The 15,207-nt window shown below is 36.3% G+C and overlaps 1 protein-coding gene and 1 long non-coding RNA gene across 7 annotated transcripts in view; one reads left to right on the plus strand and one right to left on the minus strand.

Annotated features, from left to right (window-relative positions):
* The window catches only part of SCN9A (sodium voltage-gated channel alpha subunit 9), a 165,254-nt gene that overhangs the window by 96,365 nt on the left and 53,682 nt on the right, over window positions 1-15,207 (plus strand). For 2 of the 3 annotated variants that reach the window (XM_020874124.2, XM_070476110.1), the window contains 6 exons: window positions 2,055-2,426; window positions 5,216-5,345; window positions 6,582-6,820; window positions 10,297-10,470; window positions 11,230-11,586; window positions 14,150-14,626. In XM_020874124.2, coding sequence (XP_020729783.2) covers window positions 2,055-2,426; window positions 5,216-5,345; window positions 6,582-6,820; window positions 10,297-10,470; window positions 11,230-11,586; window positions 14,150-14,626 — 1,749 coding nt within the window. The remainder of the gene's footprint in view (window positions 1-2,054; window positions 2,427-5,215; window positions 5,346-6,581; window positions 6,821-10,296; window positions 10,471-11,229; window positions 11,587-14,149; window positions 14,627-15,207) is intronic. The other variant, XM_020874125.2, reaches the window with a different exon arrangement.
* LOC139038049 (uncharacterized) overlaps window positions 1-15,207 on the minus strand; it is a 133,863-nt gene that overhangs the window by 24,572 nt on the left and 94,084 nt on the right. The window lies entirely within an intron of this gene.

Raw genomic sequence — 15,207 nt, forward strand, 5'->3', positions numbered from 1 at the left:
TCTTCTCCAATATAAATATCCAAAACACGTGTTCATGAGAACCGATGTAGAAATGAAGAAATAATTTACAATATCAGTTACCTTTTCTTATTTTTATTCAGTCTTCATTTTGCAGTGCCTCATTGGTTAAAAACTAACCTCAGATTAGTTTTTTTTTTTTTTCATCAATGTAGGTACACCAGACTACTGTAGGTATCACCAGATTACAGTAGGTAGTCACTGAATAACTGCAGGTACACCAGATGACTGTAGGTAGTCACCACACGACTACAGGTAGTCACCACTTTAGGGATCACCAGAATATCAGTCACCCAAACCTTACTGCCTCTACCCCAAAAGGCACCAGTCTGTAACATCTAGTCCCATAGTCTCTTATTTTTCCTTGTGTGGAATTTCTCTTTCCCTTTTTTTTTTTTTCCACTGACACCCCTGTATTTTAGAATTTCCTGCCTACAAACCTCCAGGAGCAATGAACTATTATTCCTGTTCTTCTTTACATTTCTCTGGTTTCCACTGCACAGTCCCTTCAAATAATTTTTCTAAAACAAAGTAGTTTTCCTGCTCAACCTAAAACATAAAAAACAGACAAAAGCTGTGTTGAATAGCCACTGGCTACAGAACAAGACCCATATCTTGTCAGTGCTTTGATCTTGCCATGGCCTTGATCTCAGTCCCACTCTGGTCAACCTCCATGTCCTCTCAGCCCACCACAGTTGTTCCTCTCACCTCCATGCCCCATGTTTTCATGCCTTTTTACTTGGTGCACATGATCTCCTCTTCCTCCTTGTTTTCCTCCTGGCATGGGACCACCCACTCTTTCCCCTTAGCTCTGGTGCCACCCATCCACAGTCCTCTGTTCTCTCTACTCCTCCCAGTCTACCCTTCGTTACCCACTTAGAATTACTACCCTTTCCATCTGTGTCGTTAAATTTTCTAGCTTCTGCTGCTTAAGTCTGTAGGACCCTACCAGATATACACAAAAGTAAAAGAATCCCTTCCTTCAAAGATTTCATATTCTAGTTGGGGAGATAGAACTTGAATGTAATATTGGTTAAAAAAAAGTAAGACAAAACTGTTCCCAGAGCAGTTCAAGCTAGTTTTAAGGTAAAGACCTTATTATATGCATTTTCCATTATTCTCAATGCCTATCACCTTGTCCTTAACATAGTAAGCGCTAATGTTTATTGAATTAGATACATCCAAGGAATATGCAGTTTGATTTATACACATAGTTTATCTTGGACACAGTCATGTAAATGTGACTTGTTTTCACCTCTTTGGTATTGGACAGCTTCTTTTCCATGTTCTAATATTATTATGAGGGCTTCCCTGATGGTTCAGCAGTAAAGAATCCACCTGCCAATGCAGGAGACACGAGTTCAGTCTCTGGGTGGGGAAGATCCATTGGAGAAGGAAATGACAATGCACTCCACTATTCTTGCCTGGGAAATCTCACAGAGGAGCCTGACAGGCTACAGTTCTTGGTTTCGCAAAAGAGTCAAACATGACTAAGTGACTAAACAACAACAACAACAAATATTTTTAAGACTTTGTAAATCCATTGGTATTCGAAAGTCTTTCTTAACAGACCTTAATGGAGCCCTCAGTATGCAGAATAGAGTTGCAAGCAATGGAATGCAAAGATGCATACAGTGTGGTCTTAGCCTCAAGAAAGTTTCACTACTTAAGGAATGTAGGGGTTGATGTATGAACAGCTCTGTAACAGCTATTAGTATCAAATTCTTTTTTAAGTAATAATTTATTTATAGCAACATGAATGGTACAAGATGAGTGGAGAGATAACTTGAGGCCACAAGTATAGAGAGTGATACAGTAGCAGATAACGTACTTGGTCCTGAAAAGATGAGCTTTTCCAGTCTCCTCTTTCCTTATGTGAAAAAATGTGTCGTTTTGCTGAATTTCTTTGTTTTTAAATATGTTTCTTTTAAACGCAGGACAGAGCCCTCTGCCCTCAGGTCAGTGGTCTTCATGGGAGTTCTCGGAAATGCATGCCTGCTTCAGCAGATACACATCACCTTTTCTTTTTCCTGCAGTCACCACTCGGCATTCGCGGCTCCTTGTTTTCTGCAAGGCGGAGCAGCAGAACAAGTCTTTTCAGCTTCAGAGGTCGAGGAAGAGATATTGGATCTGAGACTGAATTTGCCGACGACGAGCACAGCATCTTTGGCGACAACGAGAGCAGAAGGGGCTCCCTGTTTGTGCCGCACAGACCTCGGGAGCGGCGCAGCAGTAACATCAGCCAAGCCAGTAGGTCTCCCCCAGTGCTGCCAGTGAATGGGAAGATGCACAGCGCTGTCGACTGCAATGGCGTGGTCTCCTTGGTGGATGGACCCTCCGCCCTCATGCTACCCAATGGACAGCTCCTGCCAGAGGTGATAATAGATAAGGCAACTTCTGATGACAGCGTAAGGACGTTTTAAATAGCTCAGGCATGGTTCGGCCCTTATTCTTGCATCCATCACTCTCTCTGCTGGAGGGGCCTTCTCTCTGGTCCTCTGAATGGCTCTGCATCTTGCAATACTTTTTATGCTAGAAACACACCTTTAACTGCTTAATGTAATCCTTATACTATTGTTGTAGGTATCCAATTCCAAGATATTTAAAACCCCATTTGTGAAAAATGGTACTTATCTACTGATATTATACTTGATTTTGAATTATCCCCTTAGGAAACAATCTATATATCAGCATAAAATGCATTGATAATGCTAACATTATTAGTTGATAATAGGTTCCATGTCTGTAAGGAGATTTGGGTTATTTGCCACCTACCACTATTTTTTCAAGTCACTACTTTATATATACCTTGCTCTAAGGGATCTTATTTGAGTTCTTAATAATTAATAATAGTAATAATAATAGCAGACATGTTAGTATTTATAGCAGCCCTAGGAGGTGACATATTAATATCCCTTTTATACACCTGGGGAAACTGAGTCACGTGGAAATGAAACAATTTGTGCAAAGTCACTCAGCCAATAAATGGTAGTCCTGAAATTCAAAAAGAGGCCTTCTGTTTCTGAGCTTGTGCTTTTAACCACCACACTTTCTCTCCAGGATGTGGTAAACTTCTTAGGAATAATTTAGAGTAACTGATTTTCCCCCACACATAAATGAAACACACTGTTATCATTAAAAAAAAATACCAGAACTCTTCCATCTGAAATCTGTGAATAAAAACATAATATGCAAAATACATAGGTAAATGCAAACATATACATATAAGACAAAAATAAAACACCTTTCCAAAACAACAGTTTCAAGAGTTTGAGAGTCATTGAGTGGTATGAGAAAAGGGTGTGATGAAGCTTGAAAGTGAGATCTTTCTGGTTTTGAAGTTTCTTGGTTACCTATTAAGGTCACTCACCATGTTACATTGTGTTGCTTGATATCGGAAAGGCTTTGACTAACCTAACAAGCTCTGAACTCGTGCCACCTATTCTTAGATCATATTTGCAGACAATGAAGTGTTTTAAGTGAGAATGAAGTTCCATCAAAGCCATGGCCACACATATATTTTCATTTGAATGCATGCATGTGCTTTTAGGTCATATGTGACCTTTGTGCTTGCTTGATATAGCTCCAGCCCTCTGTGAAGGTGTTTTTCTTATCAAATAAGCATGTTAAATTTCCATGGAATCATGTCTTTGTTGTGTTTTGCTTTTTGATAATGTGTATTACCTATAAAAGATTATATAATGTGTATCAGATTTAGAGGTCATTTCCTATTTTTAAATGAAATGTTTCACTTAATACTTAGTTTTACCACAGAAAAATCATTATCATTCTAAATTCTAAGACTAAAACTACAGAACTGGAGTAATTAGTGAATACTTTATAATTCAATAGAAATAAATGCAAAACATAATAGCGTGAAATAATGTACAGTTTAGATGAAAACATTGCATGAGAAATAATATAACCTTGACACCTGAGACTGTCTACATGGAGAAAAAAATGATTTAATCAACACAGCTATTTGTTTGACTTAGGGAGAAAAGAAATCTCTGCTTCTAGAAAGTCAGTAAATTAGAGAGTATATCAGCTAAAACATGGTTATAGAGAGATCTATGTAAGAAGCCACCTGCAGATATGTGTGTATATGTCCTTGCACATATATGGGCACATATATGTGTCCTTGCACATGTATGCATGTCCATACATAAATATATACACACATACATGTATTTATCCCTTTTTTTCTACATTTTGATATACAAGCATATATATCTAAACAACTATATTTTACAACTCTAAATCTATATATCTATATATATGTTTGTAGAATGGTGTGTGTGTGTGTATACACATATATATATGCATACCACATATAAGTAGACAGATAATAAATATAAAGATGTATGGTTGTTTATATGCATATATGTGTATGTGTGTGTGTGTATTGCTGGCCTGCACTGAACTGGCACAGTGTTTTAACTTTGAATTAGTTGCCAAGGTTTAGAAATAAGACATCTTTACATAAAAATGGGTATACCTGGTAAGACTGAGCTCATATTCCTGCATGGCATCAATCCTTTGGAGCCTCTTTCAGATGGAGCTTACATTCTCCACTTTGCTACAGTTTCCACCTGTCTTAATCATCGTTTTCCTACTGAGTCATTCATCTTGATAGACTCAGAGCAGTTCTTGAGATCTGCTTTGGCATGAGAAACAGTCATTACCACTGCCCTGTTATTGCTGTACCCCAGCAAAGAATAATTACAGAAGTTTATCAGAGAACACTGAAGTTCTTCCTTTACACACACACACACACACACACGCACACACACACACCATTGCAACACTTATTTAGCTGTTTTCATGTTAGGACTCTTACATAGTAAAGCTATCTGAATAAATTGGAGACCCAGAAAGATAGATAATGATAGTGATTATAACAATGAAAGCAGCTCATTTTAGTTTTTATTTCCTTAGTATTAAGCCATTTAATCCTCATAACAAGATTTTGAGGCAAGTACTATGATTATTTCCATTTCACCAATGATGAAATGGAGACAGAGAGGTTAAGTAACTCTCCTATGATACACAGCCAGTAAATGGCAGAGCCATGACTCAAATCAACAGTCTAGACTCTAATTACTCACTACAACTTTGTGAGCAAGATTTTATTTCTACCTACAATTTATTGAAATTCCATTCTTAAAACTGTAATTAATCATCTTTTTTTTTCCAGGGTACAACCCATCAAATACACAAGAAAAGACGTCACAGTTCTTACCTCCTTTCTGAGGATATGTTGAATGACCCCAATCTCAGACAAAGGGCAATGAGTAGGGCAAGCATATTAACAAACACTGTAGAAGGTATGGAATAACATTCACTTTACCATACAGATTGTTAAACAAAATTCGGGTAAGTCCTGGTCAGTCTTAAATAGATATAGCAAGTACTTAGGAAGAAGTCAAAGAATATAAAATGGTGATAACAATGGTAAGACTAACCAATAGATACTACTGGAATTGTCTTTAGTGCTTAAAAAGTGGATAAAGTTCTTTGTGATTAAAGACAGGCTTTGGGTTATAATGACCTTTCAAAAATAAATAGCTTTATGGTACTAAATGAAGAAAGTGAGGGTGGCCCAGGGCTATGTGACTCTCTCACTGTATTCTCTTAGAAATCTTACTTAGTCTCTCGAAATTGATCATTTTTCTAACAGGCAAGAAAACAATACCAACTTCCAGATTCTGTAAGTTTCTTCTTCTGAGAACATTCTATAAAATTGTAAAATAGTAATATGTGACACAACATCTGTCAAGATAGTGATGCATAGCACTAGAGAAAGCAGTTTAGAGAATATGATGTGAACAGTAGTGATCAGCCAAAGGGTGGCAATTTCAGCAATGTATTGGCGCCCACCCTCTCTCCCCACAACATGCCTCTGGTCCCACCTTATCCATGGGCTACCACCTCATCCCCCAACACGCCCATGATGGACCCAGACAGAGTTTTCTCCCACCTCCTAAATTTATGATGAGACTAAATGGGCTAATGGTGTGTGCTACCTATTGCATGAATAGCTCTATAAATTATTTCTAGTCTCTTGGTCCTGGGATTATTTTCACCTGTGAGCTGGCAAAAGCTTTTCCTGTAGAGAATAGAAGTGTGTTATTATTGTAATAGAATTCAGGGCACAGGGGAGTGTATATATTGGGGTGTGTGTGTGTGTGGTGTATATGTATATATATTGGTTTATATACATTTATCTTAAATATATACATTATCTGAATTAAGAAAGCATCAATTCTTTTGTTTAACATCATATGTTAAGTGCTTGTTTCTCTCAGAGATACCCATATATGTTCCCATTCATTAATTTCACTGCCTTCTTCTTAGGATTGATCTAATAAATGAATGCATGATATAAGATTTTTATGTTATATGCTATGCTCTCATAAAAAGAATATTGTTAAACTTACAAAGTATAAAGCAGAAGACTTGTTTCAAATGTTAAAGTGTACTGCTGATGTGTATCTGGTTAGGAATAAAATATATAATATGTAATGATTAACTTGGTGTTCTCTGTGGTTTGTTTCTTCCAGAACTTGAGGAGTCCAGACAGAAATGTCCACCTTGGTGGTACAGATTTGCACACACATTCTTGATCTGGAATTGCTCTCCATATTGGATAAAATTCAAAAAATGTATCTATTTTATTGTAATGGATCCTTTTGTAGATCTTGCTATTACTATTTGCATAGTTTTAAACACACTGTTCATGGCTATGGAACATCACCCAATGACTGAGGAATTCAAAAATGTGCTCACTGTGGGAAATTTGGTAAGTCTGTTAATGTGTATTATGACCCAGAATGTCTCTCTTTGGTTGTCATGATTATCATTCCTTTTTTTTTTTAAAGTCAGATGGATATTTAGCTAGGTAGTTATGCATGCTCAGAATTCACAATGTGAATCATTGTACAGAGACAAGTTTCTGGTGATAAACACTATCTTAAAGTAATTGTGCAGGCATATTGAGGTCTATGGATAACAGCATTATCTCCATAATGGGTCACCATCTTGGGAGTAAATGTGTGTTTGTTTTCTGCCAGGCATGTCTGTTAGCAGCAACACTTTGAAAACTTGATACTTTCTTACCCATTTTATAATTATATTGCAGCTTACTTGTGAGTACATACCCTGCAAGTTTTCATAAAAACTATGGATACTTTGTTTTGACATATAGGTAAAGGATTCAGGCCTTTGGAATCCCAAAGTCCTTAGTTTGAGTCCTGGTTTTGCCTCCTAGTAGTTATATGACCTTGGGGAAAAATTTTAATATCTATAATCTTTCATTTTCTCATTTATGTAATAGTAATGGTTTCTTTATAAAATAATATTTTTATTTTAATATAACAATAATGCTTTATTTATATTCAATATATAAATAAAATTAATGCTTATTTATTAATATTTATTGAGAGGAATGAAGACTTTCTACTTATTAGCCAGGCATATAGTAAGTACTTACACCTGTTTTCATCAGTCATCACCATCATCATTGTAATCATCATGCTTTCTTTTTTAAAAAAATTTTTGTTGGAGTATAGTTGATTTACAGTGTTGTGTTATTTCTGCTTTACAGCAAAGTGAATCAGTTACACACATAACGTGTATCTACTCTTTGTTGTTTCCCATGTAGGTTGTGATAGAGTATTAGGCAGAGCTCCCTGTGCTACACAGTAGCTCCTGATTAATTATCTGTTTTTTATAATCATCATGCTTTCAATGAATCAGCAGAAACAAGCCTTGAGAACAAGAATATTTAGAAGTCAAAATGATTAAGCTGGACACAGAAGAAATAACGGCAGCCTAGAAGGGATCTGTAAGCTTCAGGAAGATACAGGATTCTGTTAGGAAGGTTGATGCCAGAGTGATCTCTTAAATGGGCAGTGGTGGTCACACTCAATTAATGCCTCATGGCAAACAGAAAGTGCTCGTTTCCAGCGATCTGCATAACCAGGCAGAAGTTCTATTTCACAGCCAAAAGGTCCCAGTGTGTGACTCCATCAATCGTGAATAACTCTGGATGTCTCTGCAAAATGTCTGTATGAGATAATTTTGCTTTTGACATGGTCCCAAATCAATTGATATTTGAAGTCAAAGAGTGTTTCTGAGTTGGTCTTCTCTCCAAATTTCTTACACTTATTTCAAGGCAGGATGTTTAAAACTCATGTACCCTGAGTTAGCATTCTTCTTTCTATTCCTAATTGCAAAAGGGCAGGATCATCTAGTTTCTAATTGTTGGTAGAGGTCAGATCATGAAAACCAGTACCTTCTCATTGAGTTGTCTGTATCACTGTGAATCCAAAAATGATCCATCATGTTTCTTGTCTGTAACTACAGTCCCAAGTCTGGGTGCTCCCTGCTAGTCTTGATGACGTATTATTTTACAGATGACTCACAGTTATAGAGTTAACCTTTTCCCTTTGAACGTTCTTTGTTCAGTTTCTTTGAATCAGATTGTACCCAAGTGATTTATAAGACTTTCACTGTTGCCTTTTTGATTGAGTCCTTTTGATGCCATGTCATAAATTAATGATGTTCTGTGATATACTTTTGTGTCAAAGCTTTGGAAATCTTTGGGGCTGCACTGGTGGCTCAGAGGATAAAGAATTTGCCTGCAATGCAGGAGCCCTGAGTTCAACCCCTGGGTTGGGAATCCCCTGGAAAAGGGAATGGCTACCCACCCCAGTATTCTTGCCTGGAGAATTCCATGGACAGAGGAACCTGGCAGGCTACAGTCCATCAGGTCACAAAGAATCAGACATGACTAAGTGACTAACATTTTCACTTTGGAAATCTTACTTTAGCTGCCACTGTATTGATTTAATACTTTTCCCTCTTCTACTGATAAATCTTTAGAGTGAATCAACTTATTCCTTATTACTCAAAGAGCAATCAGAACAACAAAAAAGACTGGCTCAAAATTTAAGTATCAATATGTTTCCTTTTTACTATCTTCCAGAATAACTTGTTGACATAAATTATTTAATAAATGTTTTACAAAGAGTGCCTATCCTAACAAACACATGAAAAGATGCTCAGCATCACTCATTGTCAGAAAAATGCAAATCAAAACCTCAGTGAGGTACCATTACACACCAGTGAGAATGGCTGCTATCCAAAAGTCTACAAGCAATAAATGCTGGAGAGGGTGTGGAGAAAAGGGAACCCTCTTACACTGTTGGTGGGAATGCAAACTAATACAGCCACTATGGAGAACAGTGTGGAGATTGCTTTAAAAACTGGAAATAGAACTGCCATATGACCCAGCAATCCCACTCCTGGGCAGACACACCAAGAAAACCAGATCTGAAAGAGACACGGGCACCCCAATGTTCATCGCAGCACTGTTTATAATAGCCAGGACATGGAAGCAACCTAGATGCCCATCAGCAGATGAATGGATAAGGAAGCTGTGGTACATATACACCATGGAATATTACTCAGTCATTAAAAAGAATTCATTTGAATCAGTTCTAATGAGATGGATGAAACTGGAGCCCATTAAACAGAGTGAAGTAAGCCAGAAAGATAAAGACCAATACAGCATACTAACGCATATATATGGAATTTAAAAAGATGGAAACAATAACCCTATATGCAAAACAGAAAAAGAGACTCAGATGTACAAAACAGACTTTTGGACTCTGTGGGAGAAGGCGAGGGTGGGATGTTCTGAGAGAATAGCATTGAAACAAGTATACTATCAAGGGTGAAACAGATCACCAGCCCAGGTTGGATGCATGAGACAAGTGCTCAGGGCTGATGCACTGGGAAGACCCAGAGGGATTGGGTGGAGAGGGAGGTGGGAGGGGGGATCGGGATGGGGAACACATGTAAATCCATGGCTGATTCATGTCAGTGTATGACAAAAACCACTACAATATTGTAAAGTAATTAGCCTCCAACTAATAAAAATAAATGGGAAAAAAGAAAAAACAAAGAGTGCCTATCTTAATTTTCAAAGGTTTTATGTATTAGAGATTTTAGCGTGCCCTTCTGAAATGCTCTCTAAAGGTGATGAAAACTGATAGGAGAGTTAGAACTTCTTAACTGTTCGATTCTTATAGCTATAAGAATAGTGATAGTTGGTTTATAGGATTAAATGAAATAATAATATATGTTTATAAAGTATCTTTATAAAGCACCTTGTCTGAAACACAGTAAATGCTACACAGATAGTCATTATCATCATTAGGTTGCTTTTATACCTTTTAATAATGCTAGAAATATATTTTATTTCTCATGTAGGTCTTTACTGGCATCTTTGCAGCTGAAATGGTTTTAAAACTAATTGCCATGGATCCATATGAGTATTTCCAAGTAGGATGGAATATTTTTGATAGTCTTATTGTGACCTTAAGCTTAGTGGAACTTTTTCTAGCAGATGTGGAAGGATTGTCAGTTCTACGATCATTCAGACTGGTAAATATAGACCAACATTGCCTTTATATTCTATATATAAAGGGGTGTTTCTTTGGTTTTACATTACTATTTTTTTTAACTTTTGGAGATGTGATTCAAAATATAAGATTAGATCTCTGTAGCTAGTAAAATGAAGTTCCTTCAGTAGCAAATGCACTTAAAGAGCTCAAAAATATTTGAATGTTTTAATTTTGGGATCTTGATGACATATTCAGTTGTATATGCTAGTATTATGATAGGGCAGTAATTTATATCACAATAAGAAGCTTATGGTTTGTAGAATTTCAATCATTATAATATGTTCATAACTTTGTGGATTTCATAAAGATTATCCCCTCAAAATTGTTGTCTGATGTCAAAAATATTAAAAAATAATGACTTTTTAATGCTTTTCCCTCTAATTTATTGAACTTTCTCCTTATGTCGGCATGAAAAAAAATTATGAAAGTATCAGAAAATAGAATTAAGGGTAAATGACCAATTCTAAAGGATATAATATCTGATACTGTGATAAGAGATTTCCGTAACTATCCTGCACTAAAATTGCAGTTCCTTCAAAATATGTGTAGCAATTTTATAGTGGCAAATATAACAAAATAATAGGAATATTGACAGTAGATTAAAAGTTAATAATAAAAATAATTGATTTTACCAGGTAATGATAATATCTTAGAATTAAATTTTGGAACAAAGCTTAAAACTGGAAACATTGAGAACTTTTTCATAAAAACTGATAATAAGTTTTGTGTTTACTCTTAGCTCCGAGTTTTCAAGTTAGCAAAGTCTTGGCCAACACTGAACATGCTGATCAAGATCATTGGCAATTCAGTGGGGGCCCTGGGAAACCTAACCTTGGTGTTGGCCATCATCGTCTTCATTTTTGCTGTGGTTGGCATGCAGCTCTTTGGTAAGAGCTACAAAGAATGTGTTTGCAAGATCAGTGAAAACTGCGAACTCCCACGCTGGCACATGAATGACTTCTTCCACTCTTTCCTGATTGTGTTCCGGGTGCTGTGTGGAGAGTGGATAGAGACCATGTGGGACTGCATGGAGGTCGCTGGTCAAGCCATGTGCCTCATTGTTTACATGATGGTCATGGTCATTGGCAACCTGGTGGTATGTAATCACCTGTTCATACATTTAAAATTCTCCATAGAGCATTATTATATGATGATGTGGTCATTTATTTTTATAATTATAGGATTAATTAGGTCTAAAGCCATTAATTGTAATAGAATGTTGACTATTTTAATCCAGTGAAGAACAGAAAAGATAATGAATTATTGTCTTGATTTCTCTGCCAGATAATGCTTTTTTATAGCTTTCACAATATTTATTTTAATGGAAAGTTTTCATTTTTCTACTTCTTTCATTTTGATAGTCATGTCATATAAATTAATCCATGGTTTTCATATCTCCTAAATGTTGATTCAAACATGAAGCCATGCTAGTAAACAGAATATGATTAACTTAATAATAACAAAATGAATTTATAATGGAACAAGGCAAATGGAAGGCCTAGTCCTACTTTGTTATAGTCATATATAAGACTAGCATTTATAACAAGTATCAAAAAACTATATGGTCCAAGGGCCAAATCCTGCACACTGCCTGTTTTTGTTTCATTCCTGCAAAGCTAAAATGTTTTCTACATTTTAAAATAGTTTAAAAATATAAAGAAAAATATTTTTTGGCACAGGGAAATTAAATGAAATTAAAATTACAATTTCTATAAGCAAAATTTATTGAAAACAGATACGCTTATTCATTTTCATGTTGTCTGTGGCTGTCTTACTCTACACGGACAGAGATCCTCTGTCCTACAAAGCCCAAATAACTTACCACCTGGCCCTTTTACAGAAAAAGTTTGCCTACCACTACTCTCTAGTTTCTCTTTTACAAGTGATCTACTTCTCCATTAGTGTTTTCTTAGCTTGTATGCCTTCTGTTTCCTTCTATCTTATACCTACCTGTTGGTGGGAATTTTCAAGCTTAGAGGCAGGAGAAAATTGGGATAAAGTGCTCTTCAGTGACTCACTTCAATTTTCAAAGCCATCATGTTCATTTGATGTAGTTGGTTAGCCTGTTGTCAGACTGCTCATCAAGTATGATTGTCTATGGTAACAGCCACATGGTTGGTACCTTCACTTCCCATTGGCTTGAAAACAAGTTGTTAATTTTTTTTTGTCCTTGTAGTCCCCATGCCAACTTGAAACTTGGTAAGAGAGTAGGCTTAAATGCTCTCACTGCAAAAAGATAATGGTAATTATGAGGCTTGATGGAGGTGTTCTTTGACACTGTGGTGGCAATCATTTTGCTGTCTATAAGCTCATCAAACCATGTTGTACACTTTAAACTTATACAATGTAATATGATAATTATATCCCAATAAAGCTGTAAAAGCTAAATCTAATTATAAGTTTGAAGGAAAAAAGAAATCTATTAACATTTGCATTGATTAAGGAAACTAAAGGGAAAATGAACCCTTGGTTTGTCATCACCATTCCTATTAGAACACACACACATCAACGAACATATATTTTACAATGAAATATATTTTTTTATTGACAATGAAGACAGACAGGAAACTAGTCTCAAAATTTCTTAATGATTCATCAAATTTATTTCTATGATTTTCTTTTCCCCCTCCATCTCAGATTCTTCTCTTAAGCCCGCTATATTAACACAGACCTTTTTTCACTTGTGCTTTTCTACTTACATTTCTAAGAAATTGTTCTAAGTGTGACCAAAATTAGTGGTGAGTCCTTTTCCTCAGTTTGGTATAATTTTGATTGTTTAAATATGAAGTAGATGTTAGGGTTTTTCAATCATCTTTTTTATATAAAATATTTTAAAAATATAATTTACATATTTTGAGCCCTCTTTGAGAATTTTTTTTTAAATAATGTGCAGTTTACTTGGACCCTTGCCTCTAAGGAGGGAAACAGAAATGGTTTTGCACACAAACAAAATTTTGCTTCAAGGATAGGCATTATCCTGACCTGTTTTATAATCTTTTCCAGGGCCACCCAATCATAATGCCATTATCTCATTTGAATTGGGTTCAACGGGCATATCTTTTTCTTTGCTTTAAAAGTCTCATTAAGTTGCAAGTTGGCACAATTCTTGGAGAGGATATTTTATTACAGGAACTCTAAGAGCATTATATGTTCCACTTATTGCAATAAGTGAAGTTTATCTTCTGGGAAAAGTAAACGCAGATCTTGGCTTAAGTTACCTTCAGCACAACAGACAGTAGTCACAATTTTCTTGTTCTATTTGCTTCTCACAGGTTACAAATATTAAGTAAAGGCAAATGTTAAGAGGGCATTTTAGGCGCATAGAAGGGATATGGACACAGGTTTTCTGCTGTAGAAGTGAGTTTAGGAATGACATCACGGTTAATGGTGAGGGAGCATGTGCTTTGCTCCTCATGCTGGCCCTTTAAGGGTTAGGCTGACCTCTGCTCCCGCGTTCACAGAAGCTCACACACGGGGAGACTAATGAGAATTCTAGCTTCTCTGCTGCCCCATCCCGTGTTCTTATCTATGGATGAAGAAGTATAGAGCTCTTCACTACTGGTTTGGATTTTGGCCTGTATTTCCAAAAACTGTACTTATTTTCTTTTTTTATTTCCTATCTCCCTGTTTATCCACACCCTATTCTCCACCTGACTTAGGTCCTCAACCTATTTCTTGCTTTATTACTGAGCTCATTTAGTTCAGACAATCTTACAGCAATTGAAGAAGACACTGATGCAAACAACCTCCAGATTGCAGTGGCCAGAATTAAGAAGGGAATAAATTATGTGAAACGAAACTTACGTGAGTTTGTTCTAAAAGCATTTTCCAAAAAGCCAAAGATTTCCAAAGAGATAAAACAAACAGAAGATCTAAATTGTAAAAAGGAAAACTACATCTCGAACCGCACACTTGCTGAAATGGGCAAGGATCACAATTTCCACAAAGAAAAAGATAAAACCAGTGGTTTTGGAAACAGCGTGGACAAATACTTAATGGAAGAAAGTGATGGTCAATCATTTATTCATAATCCCAGCCTCACAGTGACAGTGCCAATTGCACCTGGGGAGTCTGATTTGGAGATTATGAACACTGAGGAGCTTAGCAGTGATTCAGATAGTGAATACGGCAAGGGGGTAAGATTGTTTTTTTACATATATTGTCTCATGTTATTAACTATTGTGATGAGTTAAAATTTCAGATTTTTGCTGTATGAGTTCTTGTCTAATATGTATACTAATAGGTAATTTGTGTGTATGTGAATTTGTACAGTAACCTCCTGAAGGTTCACGTGGTAAGGTTTTACCTACTGGTTCTTAATAACTGATGTAATCTTCTTTAGCTGGATTTGAAAGTATGGGAATATTTAAGTCTTCCTTGCCTTTATTCCATTTGTCATCCACTGTAAAGTCATATGCAGTCTCCTCTAATAGTGTCTGTTGAATCCACAGCTCTTCTCCATCACCTTTGTCTTTGCCCTCTGTTTGCCTAAGCCATTTCCACTTGGTGTCCCCACTGATATCTCTGCCTTCATTTTCCATCTACTCTAATCCATTTGTTTGATTAATTTTACTCAGGTCCAATCCCAGTCACATCACTCCTTTGAAGTATCCTTGATCCCCAAGATAGATATGAATTGTACACTGTAGGTAAAAGCCTTCATATCATGGCCTCAACCAACTGACTAGCTGTGTTACCTCATCCTCAAACTGGGGCT

Source organism: Odocoileus virginianus, chromosome 13, assembly GCF_023699985.2.
Source record: "Odocoileus virginianus isolate 20LAN1187 ecotype Illinois chromosome 13, Ovbor_1.2, whole genome shotgun sequence".
Classification (NCBI taxonomy): Eukaryota; Metazoa; Chordata; class Mammalia; order Artiodactyla; family Cervidae; genus Odocoileus; species Odocoileus virginianus.